The 15790-nt window shown below is 44.8% G+C and overlaps 1 protein-coding gene across 5 annotated transcripts in view; it reads right to left on the bottom strand.

The window, feature by feature from the left end:
- Window positions 1–10498: 10498 nt before the first annotated feature.
- LOC136676389 (cingulin-like protein 1) overlaps window positions 10499–15790 on the bottom strand; it is a 46418-nt gene continuing 41126 nt past the window's right edge. For all 5 annotated transcript variants that reach the window (XM_066653365.1, XM_066653367.1, XM_066653368.1 and 2 more), the window contains exons 15-19: window positions 15560–15643; window positions 15145–15269; window positions 14750–14858; window positions 13695–13858; window positions 10499–12857 (exon numbers count right to left, since the gene is read on the bottom strand). In XM_066653365.1, the coding sequence (XP_066509462.1) occupies window positions 12701–12857; window positions 13695–13858; window positions 14750–14858; window positions 15145–15269; window positions 15560–15643 (639 nt within the window). In that variant the 3' untranslated portion in view covers window positions 10499–12700. The remainder of the gene's footprint in view (window positions 12858–13694; window positions 13859–14749; window positions 14859–15144; window positions 15270–15559; window positions 15644–15790) is intronic.

Here is a 15790-nt window from a genome sequence, read left to right as displayed (position 1 = left end):
TTTTCAAGTCCTCCTTGAAAGTTCCTAGTTACAAGTTCAAGGTGTAATTACGACATGAATTGGCTTGTGGTTGTGGGATAATGGACGCCGTCATAAAAGTGGTTCACACCTGAGATCTGTGACGGGCTGGAGCTGAAAAGTATTGGAAGGTGTCTACTGCAACTTTTTCCATTGTTCAGGGACCAGGATTTTTTAGTATGAACATGCCCACAAACTCGGAAAATCAGGACTCGGTGAAAATGTCTGTTTCTCACAAAGAGATAAGAGACTGTGGTGTTGTTTATGAGCTCTCATATCTTAAATGCTAAATTTCCAACAGGACTTAAAGTCAGTGTGTATTATTCATTCACTCATTCATTCATTCAATTATCTGTAACCCTTATCACAGTTCAGGGTCACAGTGGGTCCAGAGCCTACTGGAATCATTGGGCGCAAGGCGGGGAATACATCCTGGAGGGGGTGCCAGTTCTTCACAGGGGCAACACACACTCACACATTCACTAACACACTCACACCTGCGGACACTTTTGAGTCGCCCATCCACCTACCAACGTGTGTTTTTGGACCGTGGGAGGAAACTGGAGCACCCGGAGGAAACCACACGCAGACACAGGGAGAACACACCACACTCCTCACAGACAGTCACCCGGAGGAAACCCACGCAAACACAGAGAGAACACACCACACTCCTCACAGACAGTCCACCCGGAGGAAACCCACACAGACACAGAGAGAAACACACCGCACTCCTCACAGACAGTCACCCGGAGGAAACCCACACAGACACAGAGAGAACATCACCACACTCCTCACAGACAGTCACCCGGAGGAAACCCACGCAAACACAGAGAGAACACACCACACTCCTCACAGACAGTCACCCGGAGGAAACACCACACAGACACAGAGAGAACACACCACACTCCTCACAGACAGTCACCCGGAGGAAACCCACGCAAACACAGAGAGAACACACCACACTCCTCACAGACAGTTCACCCGGAGGAAACCCACACAGACACAGAAGAAGAACACACCGCACTCCTCACAGACAGTCACCCGGAGGAAACCCACACAGACACAGAGAGAACACACCACACTCCTCACAGACAGTCACCCGGAGGAAACCCACGCAAACACAGAGAGAACACACCACACTCCTCACAGACAGTCACCCGGAGGAAACCCACACAGACACAGAGAGAACACACCGCACTCCTCACAGACAGTCACCCGGAGGAAACCCACACAGACACAGAGAGAACACACCACACTCCTCACAGACAGTCACCCGGAGTGGGAATCGAACCCACAACCTCCAGGCCCCTGTGACTACGACACTACCTGTGCTGCCCCAGTATGTATTATCCAGCATTCTGGGTATGGTAGTAAAATAACTGATGGCAAACATTAAAAGGATTTGAATATTTGATAATTTGAATAGTACATTTCTTTGGTGATTTAAATAAAAGCTTGTATCTTTTTCTATGATCTGTTTTGAAATATTTATCAGGTGATTTTACTGCCTTTAATACAGAGCTCTAAAAATATTAGCTAACTAGGTAAACTACAGGATAAATAGCAGCTCTGCTGAGGAATGTAAAGTGACAACAATGTACTTACCTCTCAGACCTGAGGATAATCAAGTATGATTCACCATGGTGTTTTTTGCTGTCAGTAAGAGTGGCGTCATAACCCCTCATATTTAAAACATTTGGCAGACGCTTTTAGCCCAAAGATGGATAATGCAATGTTAGGAGTCATGTCCAAGGGCCTCTTTGGTGTTGTATAGTGTTTCTGCTCATATTGGGGACTGCTCCCTAAAGTTAACTACTACACTTTAAATATTTAAAAAAATGTTGGTGAGAGCCTCTGTTTTTAAGACGAATGCTCTGTCGTTAAAGCGTGAAGTTCAGCTGGTGATGATGGGATGGTCCTTGCAGGTGTTTGTCTGCTTCCAAGAATCAAACCCTGACTTCGGGCAGAGGTGTTTACCACTTACGTCACTCTGTTGTTTCAGTGGGAGTTTGAGTCTGACTTCGCTCAGCTGGTCTCACTGGACAAGCGAGATCCACCCAGCAGCAGCTCACTGTGGAGAACTGAAGGTGGAGAAGAAAAATCAAGTATGTGTTTATCATCAACTTCCCTTAAATGTTTCCCCCATGTTCACCTTCTTCACTGTCACTTTCCTCACTATCACCTTCCCCTACTTCACTATAATTTTCATCATCACTATCACTGACTTCCACATGTTCACCTTCATCACTATCTTCTTTTTCATTTTCCTCTTCATCTTCATCTCAATCTCATTCTCCTCACATTTTTCCCTCTCAATGAAAAACAATAGTGATGTTGCAGCTAAATGTTTTCAGCTCATCCTCTATTCACCAATTTGTAGGGAATAAAAGCATCAATATTCAAACTTAATCCGATTAAAGAATTCTAATATAGTGGGGGGGACCTGGAGGTTGTGGGTTTGAGTCCCGCTCCAGGTGACTATCTGTGAGGAGTGCGGTGTGTTCTCTCTGTGTCTGCGTGGGTTTCCTCCGGGTGACTGTCAGTGAGGAGTGTGGTGTGTTCTCCCTGTGTCTGCGTGGGTTTCTCTCCGGGTGACTATCTGTGAGGAGTGTGGTGTGTTCTCCCTGTGTCTGTGTGGGTTTCCTCCGGGTGACTATCTGTGAGGAGTGTGGTGTGTTCTCCCTGTGTCTGCGTGGGTTTCCTCCGGGTGACTGTCAGTGAGGAGTGTGGTGTGTTCTCCCTGTGTCTGCGTGGGTTTCCTCCGGCTGACTGTCTGTGAGGAGTGTGGTGTGTTCTCTCTGTGTCTGCGTGGGTTTCCTCCGGGTGACTGTCAGTGAGGAGTGTGGTGTGTTCTCCCTGTGTCTGCGTGGGTTTCCTCCGGGTGACTGTCAGTGAGGAGTGTGGTGTGTTCTCCCTGTGTCTGCGTGGGTTTCCTCCGGGTGACTGTCAGTGAGGAGTGTGGTGTGTTCTCCCTGTGTCTGCGTGGGTTTCCTCCGGGTGACTGTCAGTGAGGAGTGTGGTGTGTTCTCCCTGTGTCTGCGTGGGTTTCCTCCGGGTGACTATCTGTGAGGAGTGTGGTGTGTTCTCCCTGTGTCTGTGTGGGTTTCCTCCGGGTGACTGTCTGTGAGGAGTGTGGTGTGTTCTCCCTGTGTCTGCGTGGGTTTCCTCCGGGTGACTGTCAGTGAGGAGTGTGGTGTGTTCTCCCTGTGTCTGCGTGGGTTTCCTCCGGGTGACTGTCAGTGAGGAGTGTGGTGTGTTCTCCCTGTGTCTGCGTGGGTTTCCTCCGGGTGACTATCTGTGAGGAGTGTGGTGTGTTCTCCCTGTGTCTGCGTGGGTTTCCTCCGGGTGACTGTCAGTGAGGAGTGTGGTGTGTTCTCCCTGTGTCTGCGTGGGTTTCCTCCGGGTGACTGTCAGTGAGGAGTGTGGTGTGTTCTCCCTGTGTCTGTGTGGGTTTCCTCCGGGTGACTGTCTGTGAGGAGTGTGGTGTGTTCTCCCTGTGTCTGCGTGGGTTTCCTCCGGGTGACTGTCAGTGAGGAGTGTGGTGTGTTCTCCCTGTGTCTGCGTGGGTTTCCTCCGGGTGACTGTCAGTGAGGAGTGTGGTGTGTTCTCCCTGTGTCTGCGTGGGTTTCCTCCGGGTGACTATCTGTGAGGAGTGTGGTGTGTTCTCCCTGTGTCTGCGTGGGTTTCCTCCGGGTGACTGTCAGTGAGGAGTGTGGTGTGTTCTCCCTGTGTCTGCGTGGGTTTCCTCCGGGTGACTGTCAGTGAGGAGTGTGGTGTGTTCTCCCTGTGTCTGCGTGGGTTTCCTCCGGGTGACTATCTGTGAGGAGTGTGGTGTGTTCTCCCTGTGTCTGTGTGGGTTTCCTCCGGGTGACTATCTGTGAGGAGTGTGGTGTGTTCTCCCTGTGTCTGCGTGGGTTTCCTCCGGGTGACTGTCAGTGAGGAGTGTGGTGTGTTCTCCCTGTGTCTGCGTGGGTTTCCTCCGGGTGACTGTCTGTGAGGAGTGTGGTGTGTTCTCTCTGTGTCTGCGTGGGTTTCCTCCGGGTGACTGTCTGTGAGGAGTGTGGTGTGTTCTCTCTGTGTCTGCGTGGGTTTCCTCCGGGTGCTCCGGTTTCCTCCCACAGTCCAAAAACACACGTTGGTAGGTGAATTGGCGACTCAAAAGTGTCCGTGGGTGTGAGTGTGTGAATGAAAGTGTGAGTATGTGTCACCCTATGAACACCCTTCAGGGTGTATTCCTGCCTTGCGCCCAATGATTCCAGGTAGGCTCTGGACCCACCGCGACCCTGAACTGGATAAGGGTTACAGATAATGAATGAATGAATGAATATACAGATACAGTTGTGTTCAAAATAATAGCAGTGTGTTTAAAAACATTAGTTAAGCACAAAATCTTAATAGTAGTTTTTATTTCCATGCATTGGGAACATTGCATACTGTTTTCCAAATCAAAACATGAAGAGAAATGTATATAATTTTTAACTACTTTACAGAAAATATCAAAAAATGAACACTGTTCAAAAAAATAGCAGTATCTGCATTTGTCTTCACTAACTCACAATATGTACTCTTTATTTAGGATTAACATTGCTGTGAATCAAAAACCTAATATTTAGTTGAATAACTGCTTCACATCAACACTCTATCAGATTCAACCAACTTCTGGCACCTGTCGACTGGTATTCCAGCCCAGGATGCTTTGTCTTCATCCCACAATTCATTTGCATTTCTTGATTTCGCCTCAGAAACTGCATCTTTGATGTCACCCCACAGGTTTTCTATCGGATTAAGGTCCGGGGATTGGGCTGGCCACTCCATAACCCATAATTTTCTTGGACTGGAACCAAGATTTTGCTCATTTACTAGTGTGTTTAGGGTCGTTGTCTTGTTGAAACACCCATTTCAAGGGCATTTCCTCTTCAGCGTAAGGCACACGACCTGTTCAAGTATTCTGATATATGCAAACTGGTCCATGATCCCTGGCCCAGCACCATAGTAAGAGAAACATACCCATATCATGATGCTTGCACCACCATGCTTCACTGTCTTCAGAGTGTACTGTGGCCTGAATCAAAGTGTATCCACTTCAGTACATGTCTTTTTTATTAACAGTGGCACTTTTGCTAATAGATTATCTTCACACAGGTGTCTTCTAACTGTCACAGTACTCACAGGTAACCTGAGACTGTCTTTGATCGTCCTGGAGCTGATCATTGTCTGAGCCTTTGCCATTCTGACTATTTTTTTTCGATCCATTCGAATGGCAGTCTTCCATTTTCTTCCATGTCTCTCTGGTTTTCCTCTCCATTTTAAAGCATTGGAGATCATTTTGGCTGAACAGCTTATTATTGTCTGCACGTCTTTATAAGTGCTACCTTCTCCAATCAACTTTATAATCAAAGCTCGCTGTTCTTCTGAACAATGTCTCGATCGACCCATTTTTCTCAGGCGTTCAAGGAGAAATACATGTAGAGCATGTGCAGGCTTCACCCTTAAATAAGGGACACCTGATTTACACCTGTTTCCTCACAGAATGATTGAACTCCATTGCTATTATTTTGAACACACCCCTTTTAATTAATTATGTAAATACACAGAACCAAGAGCGTGCAGATCATGAGTCATGCTGAGTCTGTTGGTGTTTTAAGAATCTACTGTATCAACTGTTACATTGTTTGTCATGTGGTAATATCATTTACACCAAAAACAGTGATTATCTGGTTAGTCAAATTGGACTGCTATTATTTTGGACACAACTATATATATATATATATATATATATATATATATATAGAGAGAGAGAGAGAGAGAGAGAGAGAGAGAGAGAGAGAGAGAGAGCTTCGAATTGATGGAGCACATTCTGTATATGATTCTGTGTAGCACCTTTCTGAAAATGCTTCTATACATCACTAGAAAGGGATTGTTACGATTTCCAACTTTATACAATAGAAGAACCCTTTTTGTTGCTATTTATAACCTACACAGGACAATATACAGTGCATTCTCAATCAATCCGCATTTAAAATAATATAAAATAATTGTAAATAACAGTTCTACACAGAACATTGCATTTAGTGGAGGACTCTTAAAGAATGATCTTTTTTTCAAGTGTGTATGGAGTGTCTGGAACCCCACAGAGTAGGTATGACTTAGATTGTGGATCACCCACAGCCCAGAGAGAGAGAGAGAGAGAGAGAGAGAGAGAGAGAGAGAGAGAGAGAGAGAGAGAGAGGGAGAGAGAGAGAGAGAGAGAGGGGGGGGGGGGGGGGGGGACGAGAGAGAGAGAGAGAGAGAGAGAAGTGGGGGTGGGGGGGGGGAGAGAAGCAACTTTAGGCCAAGTGTCTCACTGCATATTTTCATTAAACGTTTTCTTTAAATTAATTTAAAAGTAAACACTTTACTCTTTGGGTTGATGGGTAAATCCCAGAATGAGACAAATTCATTCACACAGTTTATTTTCTTATTTACAGTCTTCAGAAGGTGGTGAAGGCCACAGAGCTCACAGCGAGGGTCTGGACCTGCTCCACACTCAGCCAGAGCCGGTCAATAGCAGCTTTGGGACACAATGAAGGGAAGAAAAGAGGAAGAGAGAGGCCTGCAGCTTCCCTCTGTCTCTCCATTCAGCCTCCTCCTGATGACAGAGCAGTTTAAAGCTCATTTGTAAAGGGCTGCTGCATTCCATTGGGATTCATTAGATTTTTAGCACCTCATCACAAATGCATACACACACACACACACACACACACACACACATTCATCAGCCACAAAACACCATGCCTTGTGTACAAAGTTTGGCCATTTCTGGAGATATAATTGATGAATAAGAATAATGAATTAATTATTAAATTAATGTCGATTTTTGATTATTTTAGTCACATTTTTAGAAGACACCCAGTAAACAAGGAGCGTCCCTGGACGTTCAAAATAGGTCTAAAAGTAGTCTGTCCGTCAAGGACATATTTTAAACGTCAATGGACGTCCAAAATCCATCTTAATAAGTTAGTTAAGTGGTGACCAATCGATAACGTCAGTGGACGTCCAAAACGCGTTTTATACAAGTAATTTATTTCGGGACCAATTAATAACGTCAATGGACGTCCAAAATACGTCTAATAGTCGTCTTTTCAATGTCTGTGTTCGGACGTATTTTCAACGTTCATTTTCAACCTTAAGAGAACGTTGATTAGACGGCAGTCATTACGTTATTTCAACGTTGAATCAACGGCTAAATGTTTACTGGGCAGCAATATCAACGATGTCAGTAATTGTACTTATTTGATCATTGTTAACGTGACTTGCACATTTGAAGTTTTTTATTTATATATTTATTTATTTATTTATTCATATTCAGTATTTTTTCTCAGTGCATGGACCCCGTTTTCCTATCTTTTTAGGGTATTTCCATGTGTTTATGTTTATAGCCAACTGCCGTGAAACAGGCGGGAGACAACTCCAAATGGGAGGGACAACCTAACCCTAAACATACCCCTAACAACAACCGTAACCTCTCATTTGCCGGTGTCCGCCTACTTCCTGTTATGGCCCCGCCCACTTGCTGGTCTCTGGCCTGTAGAGATATGTAGTTGGGGTATTTTCTCATCGAGAGAAATAACCCAGGTGACGCCATGGCAACGATATGCCGCCAGAGGCAGCAGAGAGCTATAAAACGATCAGAGCCCAAAACCATAGAGTTCAGACAACGGTAGCAGCTTCATTAAATAGCGTCGTTATTTTTCATGTTCCTGTACTTTGAATTAAAAATGAACGAGGCACTTAAGACACTTGCTTGAGTTATTTATGATGTTTGGTCAAATCTGTAATGTGTCTGGATTCAAAAATAAACATGTCTGTGTGTGTGGGTTGGAGAACAGAGGTTTTGGAATTTAGGGAATGGACGGTGGTCTCTGATCCCCCTCCTAAAGTAAAGCCTCTCTCTGGTCACTAATCAGTTCAGACTCAGCAGGGGTCCGGGAAGCTGTTGTGGTTTGTGTTTTAAAGAGTCACTGCCCTGAGACAAAAGGCCTAATCTTTATTTACTGGTGGTTCTTCTGCCTGCTTCTCGTTCTGGAGTCAGCTGTAAAACCTGTGAGAGCAGGACGAAGCTGGATTTCCAAAAGTCGGTTATTACCCAAACATTCACACACCCAGAATTCCAGCGCGAGGACCAGGGATCACTCAGGGCTTTCCTGGGGCTCGGCGCCCTTCTGGACCTCTGCTTGTCCGACTTCAAACCCTGGAAACTCCAGGGTACGTTTAGTAATAGATTTACCCATTTATAACATTTACTGGATATACGTACGACATTAAAACAGATCCCACAGAGTACTATGTACCACAGTTAGAGACCCATATATTTCATTTATTTAATATCTATTACATTTCAGATTAGAAATAACAAACTCCAGTGAATTAATTAAAAAACGAGATAAAAAATCAATTGAGACTCTAACAATGATGCAATCATTTCACACTGTCCCCATCAGATCCCAGTAAACATTTAGCCGTTGATTCAACGTTGAAATAACGTAATGACTGTCGTCTAATCAACGTTCTCTTAAGGTTGAAAATGAAAGTTGAAAAGACGTCCAAACACAGACATTGTAAAGACGACTATTAGACGTATTTTGGACGTCCGTTGACGTTAATTGATCCCGCAATAAATTACTTGTAGAAAACGCATTTTGGACGTCCACTGACGTTATCGATTGGTCACCACTTAACTAACTTATTAAGATGGATTTTGGACGTCCATTGACGTTTAAAATATGTCCTTGACGACAGACTACTTTTAGACCTATTTTGAACGTCCAGAGACGCTCCTTGTTTACTGGGATAGCTGCACTCTCTCTCAAGATCTGAAAACACAAGTTGGGGAATGATCCCTGAAGTTAACACTCACACAGCTGTTAGACGAATGCAGTGTCATTACAGCGCGTGATGATGGGTTTGGTCCCTGCAGGCATTTGTCTTGTGCTCATACTTCCACGGATGTGGAGTTACCGAGAAGCCGTTACTGAGGAAAAGGAAATAGACTTTAAAGGACAGCTTTTTTCAAAACAAACAAAGCTGCTGCTGGTGTTCTGAGAAGAATGGACTGGACGTCCCAGAGTCGGACCTCAACACCACTGATGTCTGTTTGAGATTATTTGTATTGACTTCTATTGTGAAATGGAGAAAACACAACCGATTTCTAAGACCTTTAGAGAGATACAGACAGTAAACTGATGAATATAATGCCATTAGACTCAAAATGACATGGAGCTATTGTGAAAACTGTTGGAAATATGGGGCTATTTGGTTGGTCCTGTTTCCCCAACACAGTCAAGAGGGTATTTTTTTTTCCTGTAAATGTACAAAAATAACCACAAAGTTCCACACCCACCACACACACACACACACACACAGAGAGAGAGAGAGAGAGAGAGAGAGAGAGAGAGAGAGGGGGAGAGAGAGAGGAGAGAGACAGAGAGAGAGACACACATACAGAGACAGAGAGAGAGAGAGAGAGAGACACACATACAGAGAGAGAGAGAGAGACAGACAGAGAGACAGAGAGAGACACACATACAGAGAGATAGAGAGAGACACAGAGATAGAGAGAGACAGAGAGAGAGAGAGACAGACAGACAGAGCGAGAGAGATGCACACAAATATACATGCACAATAAAGAATGTGCGCTATTGTTTTCACAGCTGAAGTCTAAACGGTGGGTGGAGGCCAGAAAAGGGATCACAATATTTTCACCTCGCATTAAAGTCATCATTAGTTGAGCAGAATATCACCATCACAGCTGCATTTCAAACCCAGAACCTGTTCTAAACTACGGTTAATGTGGCAGCCCTGTGATCACACGCTCTTCTGGGAGATGAACTAGGACTAGCTGCATTTCATTTTCCAGGTGTTTAATCCAAACAGTATAAAAGCGTAAAGAGGCATGAAGTCCTCCGCAAAAAAAGCCCCAGACAGCAATTTGGTCCCACAGTACCGCACTCTCCAAGGACCACCCACTGTCAAGTTAAAAAGCTTATATCTCACAGTGCTCTCGGGTCAAAAGGGACAAAATGTATCTTAAAAGTCTGGATAAGTTCTGGTCATTTCTCGTTATCCATTTGGCTGTGGTTCACACGGACGTTTTAAAGAGCAGCTAGAATTTTCCAGCTGTGTGAATTTGAAATGGTAAGGTTTTGATACAAGAGCAACTCCCATGTAAATTACAATAACTCATAGTGAATTCCACTTGGAGGAATTCGCTTCTCCCTCAGAGCACCACAGTGGAGCACAGAGCACTGGCGGTGATCTAGCGGCCACATACTTTGCTGACTTCAGGGGAAATTAATGTCTCCCTTAAAAAGATGAAAAGATTAGAAGTTCCTGCTAGTTTTATTGTCCAGGGAAACACTGGCTGAATTCCTTCTGGCTGATAACACAGTGAGAAATCACAGCAAAAAAAAGGCTCAATCCAACAAGAAGTGCAAATAATCAGTGTATTTTTAAAAGAGGATTCGATTGTCATAAACATAACATACACAACTTGCATACAACAGGACGGCTCCCAGAATCACAGGCACACTCGAGCTTTACTCCAGGACGTGTGTGGATCTGTACAGCAGGCCACAGTCAAACCTAAACAAACAGAAGGTCTTAATAATTTGACCTGCGCTGAGAGGCAAGAACTTCAGAGACATATCTTACAAAGGAGAGCGCAACCAGGCACTGAATCATATTAGAACCCTACTCTCAGCCAGGAGTGAATGGGGTGGGTGCAACACCTGGATTTAACATGGCTCCTAGTCCTAGACAGTCACCCGGAGGAAACCCACACGGACACAGGGAGAACACACCACACTCCTCACAGACAGTCACCCGGAGGAAACCAACGCGGACACAGAGAGAACACACCACACTCCTCACAGACAGTCACCCGGAGGAAACCCACACGGACACAGAGAGAACACACCACACTCCTCACAGACAGTCACCCGGAGGAAACCAACGCGGACACAGAGAGAACACACCACACTCCTCACAGACAGTCACCGGAGGAAACCCACACGGACACAGAGAGAACACACCACACTCCTCACAGACAGTCACCCAGAGGAAACCCACACGGACACAGAGAGAACACACCACACTCCTCACAGACAGTCACCCGGAGGAAACCCATGCAGACACAGGGAGAGAACACACCACACTCCTCACAGACAGTCACCCGGAGGAAACCCACGCAGACACAGGGAGAACACACCACACTCCTCACAGACAGTCACCCGGAGGAAACCCACGCAGACACAGAGAGAACACACCACACTCCTCACAGACAGTCACCCGGAGGAAACCCACACAGACACAGGGAGAACACACCACACTCCTCACAGACAGTCACCCGGAGCGGGAATCGAACCCACAACCTCCAGGCCCCTGGAGCTGTGTGACTGCGACAGTTACCTGCTGCGCCACCGTGCCGCCCCCAGCACTACACACCTTTACTTTATTAATAGGTTAGAATTGAGAGCTCTTTACTGGGTGACCTTCAGTTTGAACTGGTTTGATGAATAGTCTGTGACACGCTATTCACAATAAACACATCCTGGGCTTTAACACAAAATGCAGACTATAGACCCCCTAAGGTCCAGCTAACACACAGGTTAAAGGAATACTCTGACGTTCTCAACCTAATCCCCGTGTACTCCATCAGTAGTCTACAACTGAAAATATGTGTGCCCAGAAAATGCAGTGAATGAAGTGAAAACTAATGCTGCTTTGGCCTTTCTCTTCTTTTAATAATCACTCAGAAAGGTGTCGTTATCGTCTGTGTCCTCCACAGCACTCAGAGATTAGGTTAAAAACACGGATCTGCTCCTTTAATTAAGACAGAGTATGACAACACTGAGTAGGACACTGTGTACCACAGCAGCTCCACTCACGGTTCAATATTCAGCCATTAACACTGTTTTGAGTCTCAGAGGAACCACCTCCCACCTTCTACAGCAGGGGGTTCATATTATCCTCATTCAAGCAGGTGGCAATTACATCTTTACATTTCATAAGTGTGCATTGCGTTCACAGCTCAGGAAAAAAAAGCTCAACAGGTCGTTAACACAAGTAAAAAATAAAAAAAAAAACAATAATAATAATAATAATAAAAAATGGAGACTGAGCAGCATTGTGTAACATGGGACAAACAATCCGTTTGGAGGCGGAGCAATGTTAAGATTAAACTGATAGACACAATGTTGTACACAATAAAAGAATCCCTCACGCTTAATTCCCTTAATCGACTAATTACAGCCCTTCATTAAGACATTCCTTCATTTCCTCCGTTGATTAATAATTTACAGAATGTGTTGCTTCTTCATCATCGTCATCATCACCATGGTGACAGCGTCTGACTGACGAACCTGGAGCTTCAGAAGGAAAGTTACTTGTCTTTCTTTAAAAATAAGGACTTACAACAATAACACATCACAGTAAAATACTGGTGTACAATAAAATCATTTAAAAAGAGGTTGTATATGAGGCGATAAAACACACATTTAAACAAGAAAACTACTGGAAAAATAAAGACTTCTTTCGTTCAAAATTAAAAGGCATTAGGAATGTTTCCATTGCAGCATGTGTTTGGGCGGATGGATGGAATATAGTGTTCGTTACTGCATCATAGAGGTTATAGACAGTGTCGTTCTCAGAGAGTGAAGCTGGAGATCAGGGCATCCTGGCTGCTGGAGCGCTTGTAGCCGGAAGACGAACTAAAGTAGGTTTCTCCGTCAGTGCTGTTGTCGTCTTCGTCATCTTCATCGTCGCCCATGGTGTTAAGGAGTGGGGCGGAATTGCTCTTTCGTCTTTGGGAAGAAAACAAAGGAGTTGCTATGGATATAATCACAGTAACGCCATCTTGTGTGCTCGGCTAATTTTTACTCGTGGTTAGCCACGTATCCCAGTTTCACTGTTTACTTATGCACTGCACAATGGAGGAGATTCTAGATTAGAGATAAAGCAGTGATGTATTAAAAGGTTTCATTGTGGAAAGTGGCCACACACTGATCTGAGGATGGCCATGCAGCTGCATCAATACAGAAATGTTACACTGGGGCATGATCAATGAGAATGTTATTTAATAGAGTATATGTTATAATAATAATAATAATAATAATAATTACGGACACTTTTGAGTCGCCAATCCACCTACCAACGTGTGTTTTTGGACTGTGGGAGGAAACCCGGAGGAAACCCACGCAGACACAGGGAGAACACACCACACTCCTCACAGACAGTCACCCGGAGGAAACCCACGCAGACACAGGGAGAACACACCACACCCCTCACAGACAGTCATCCAGAGGAAACCCACGCAGACACAGGGAGAACACACCACACTCCTCACAGACCGTCACACGGAGCGGGAATTGAACCCATAACCTCCAGGTCCCTGGAGCTGTGTGACTGCGACACCTACCTGCTGCACCACTGTGCTGCACTGCTGTTGTTTAATTTGTTTTAATTCACACTAGTGTCTAAACATATTTTTCCAGTCACATTTTTGAAGCACCTCACAGCTTGCATTGATCTCATGTAGCTTTCAGTACTACATCAGAGCTCTCTGTCCTGGTTTAAAACTGTTTTAAAGTCTAAATGTACATGTGAAATGTTAAATCCCATTAACAGCTGCATGCCTTTACCTCATCTCATTGCGTAGAGTTTTGAGCTGATTCTGGAGCTGCTCATTGGCCTCCTGCTGCTCCTCCAGGTCTCTCTGCAGTTTCTTCTTTACATGCTCCAGTCGGTCAATCTCCTCCTCAGCCTCATCCATCTGCCTTTTCAGGGCTTTCAGACGCAGGTTCAACTGCAAACACACACACACACACACACACACGGTTATATTTGCTATGTTTGTCTACACCCTAATTGGTAGTATATCATTTTTTTATTGGAAGTCAAGGTGCATTATTACACAATTTACAATTACAGAATAGTTGCTGCTCAATGTGCCACCCCCCATCTATTGTCTGTCAATGGATAAGGACCAGCAGAGGGCCAGTACCAACCAGATATGGTATTACACAAGGCCTACAGTCGCTAACTGTTCTCCCACAACGTGTACCAGGATGGCAAGTGTTTCTCATAAAACGGCCAATAAGTGTAAATACAGCATAGGGGTTGAGTCCCCCACACTCATACCTAGAGACAGAGACAGACAGACAGAGACAGACAGACAGAGACAGACAGACAGAGACAGACAGACAGAGAGAGAGAAAGAGACAGACAGAGAGAGAGAAAGAGACAGACAGAGAGAGAGAAAGAGACAGACAGAGAGAGAGAAAGAGACAGACAGAGAGAGAGAAAGAGACAGACAGAGAGAGAAAGAGACAGACAGAGAGAGAAAGAGACAGACAGAGAGAGAAAGAGACAGACAGAGAGAGAAAGAGACAGACAGAGAGAGAAAGAGACAGACAGACAGACAGACAGACAGACAGACAGACAGACAGACAGACAGACAGACAGACAGACAGACAGACAGACAGACAGACAGACAGACAGACAGACAGACAGACAGACAGACAGACAGACAGACAGACAGACAGACAGACAGACAGACAGACAGACAGACAGAAAGAGAGACGCGCACACATGCAAAATGCTCAGGGTCCAATTTCTCTAAAGCATCTTAGAAGGAAAGAATCTTATTTAATGGAGGGAGTGTTCAGTGTGGTGCTCACAGATGTGTTGGATCTACCTGGTCTTTCTGATCCTGCAGCGAGTGCTGCTCTTCATCCATCTGCATCATCATCTCCTTCACTTTCCGCTCTAACCTCCGGTTGACCAGCTGGAGGTTGGCACGATCTCTGCACAACACACATTCTTATTTTAGAGTTTGAAACAGTTTAAATCTTATATCTACGGGATTTAACGCGTTTAAACTGAGGGTCAAAATGTTCATTCCCTCACCAAAGGCTTTCTGCAGCCAGTCAGAATGTGGTCATTTAAACATAGCAGCGTTAAAAGGCACAGCAACTACAGCACTTTTTATAGTTTTAATACACAACTCCAAACAAACACCATAAGCAAGAACCATTTAAAAAAGACGACGGACTGTCCCCTGTGCTCCCCCCCCCTCACTGAGCTTCTAACCTCTCTTCTCCTTCCAATCTCTCCTCCAGCTCCTGGATTCTGCTCTCCAGCTGAGCCACCAGCCCCTCCTTACTGGACTTCTGAGAGCTCTCCAGATGAGCGATCCGACTCTTCAGATCCTTATTCTGAAAATAAACGGGAAAACAAAACAAACCACAGGATGTCCACTTCTGTGTCAACAGCTGTCCATCTGTTTAACGTTAACCCTCGCTGTTTTCTCAGAAACGAAAGTTATTTAAAGGTATAATACAGAGTGGGTGCGTTCGCGTGACATGTTCGGGTCGGTTAAAGTCACAGCAACAGCTCTAATAAATGTTATACAACAATAACCCACACAAAATAGATGAAAATCTATTCTGTCTAATCTATCTAAGGACATTAAGACATTAAATGTGTGTTATTTAATGTACTTTACCTGTCTCTCCAGAGAAATCTTGTCACATTCCAGATCCTGCTTATTGGCTCTCTCCTGCAGCAGCTCATTTCTCAGCTGCTCCACCTGTTACACACCATCAACACCTCTATCAGACACAACTAGGCCTGGAAACACATCAGCAATTACTACATCTGCAGGGTTTTTACGACTGTCCTGGGTTCAGTTCCCATAAGTACACACACATATCCATGCTCTCTCTCACACACAGCC

This window comes from Hoplias malabaricus, chromosome X2 (assembly GCF_029633855.1).
Source record: "Hoplias malabaricus isolate fHopMal1 chromosome X2, fHopMal1.hap1, whole genome shotgun sequence".
Classification (NCBI taxonomy): domain Eukaryota; kingdom Metazoa; phylum Chordata; class Actinopteri; order Characiformes; family Erythrinidae; genus Hoplias; species Hoplias malabaricus.
The sequence above is the reverse complement of the archived record's forward strand: the minus strand, read 5'-3'. Positions and strand labels throughout refer to the sequence as shown.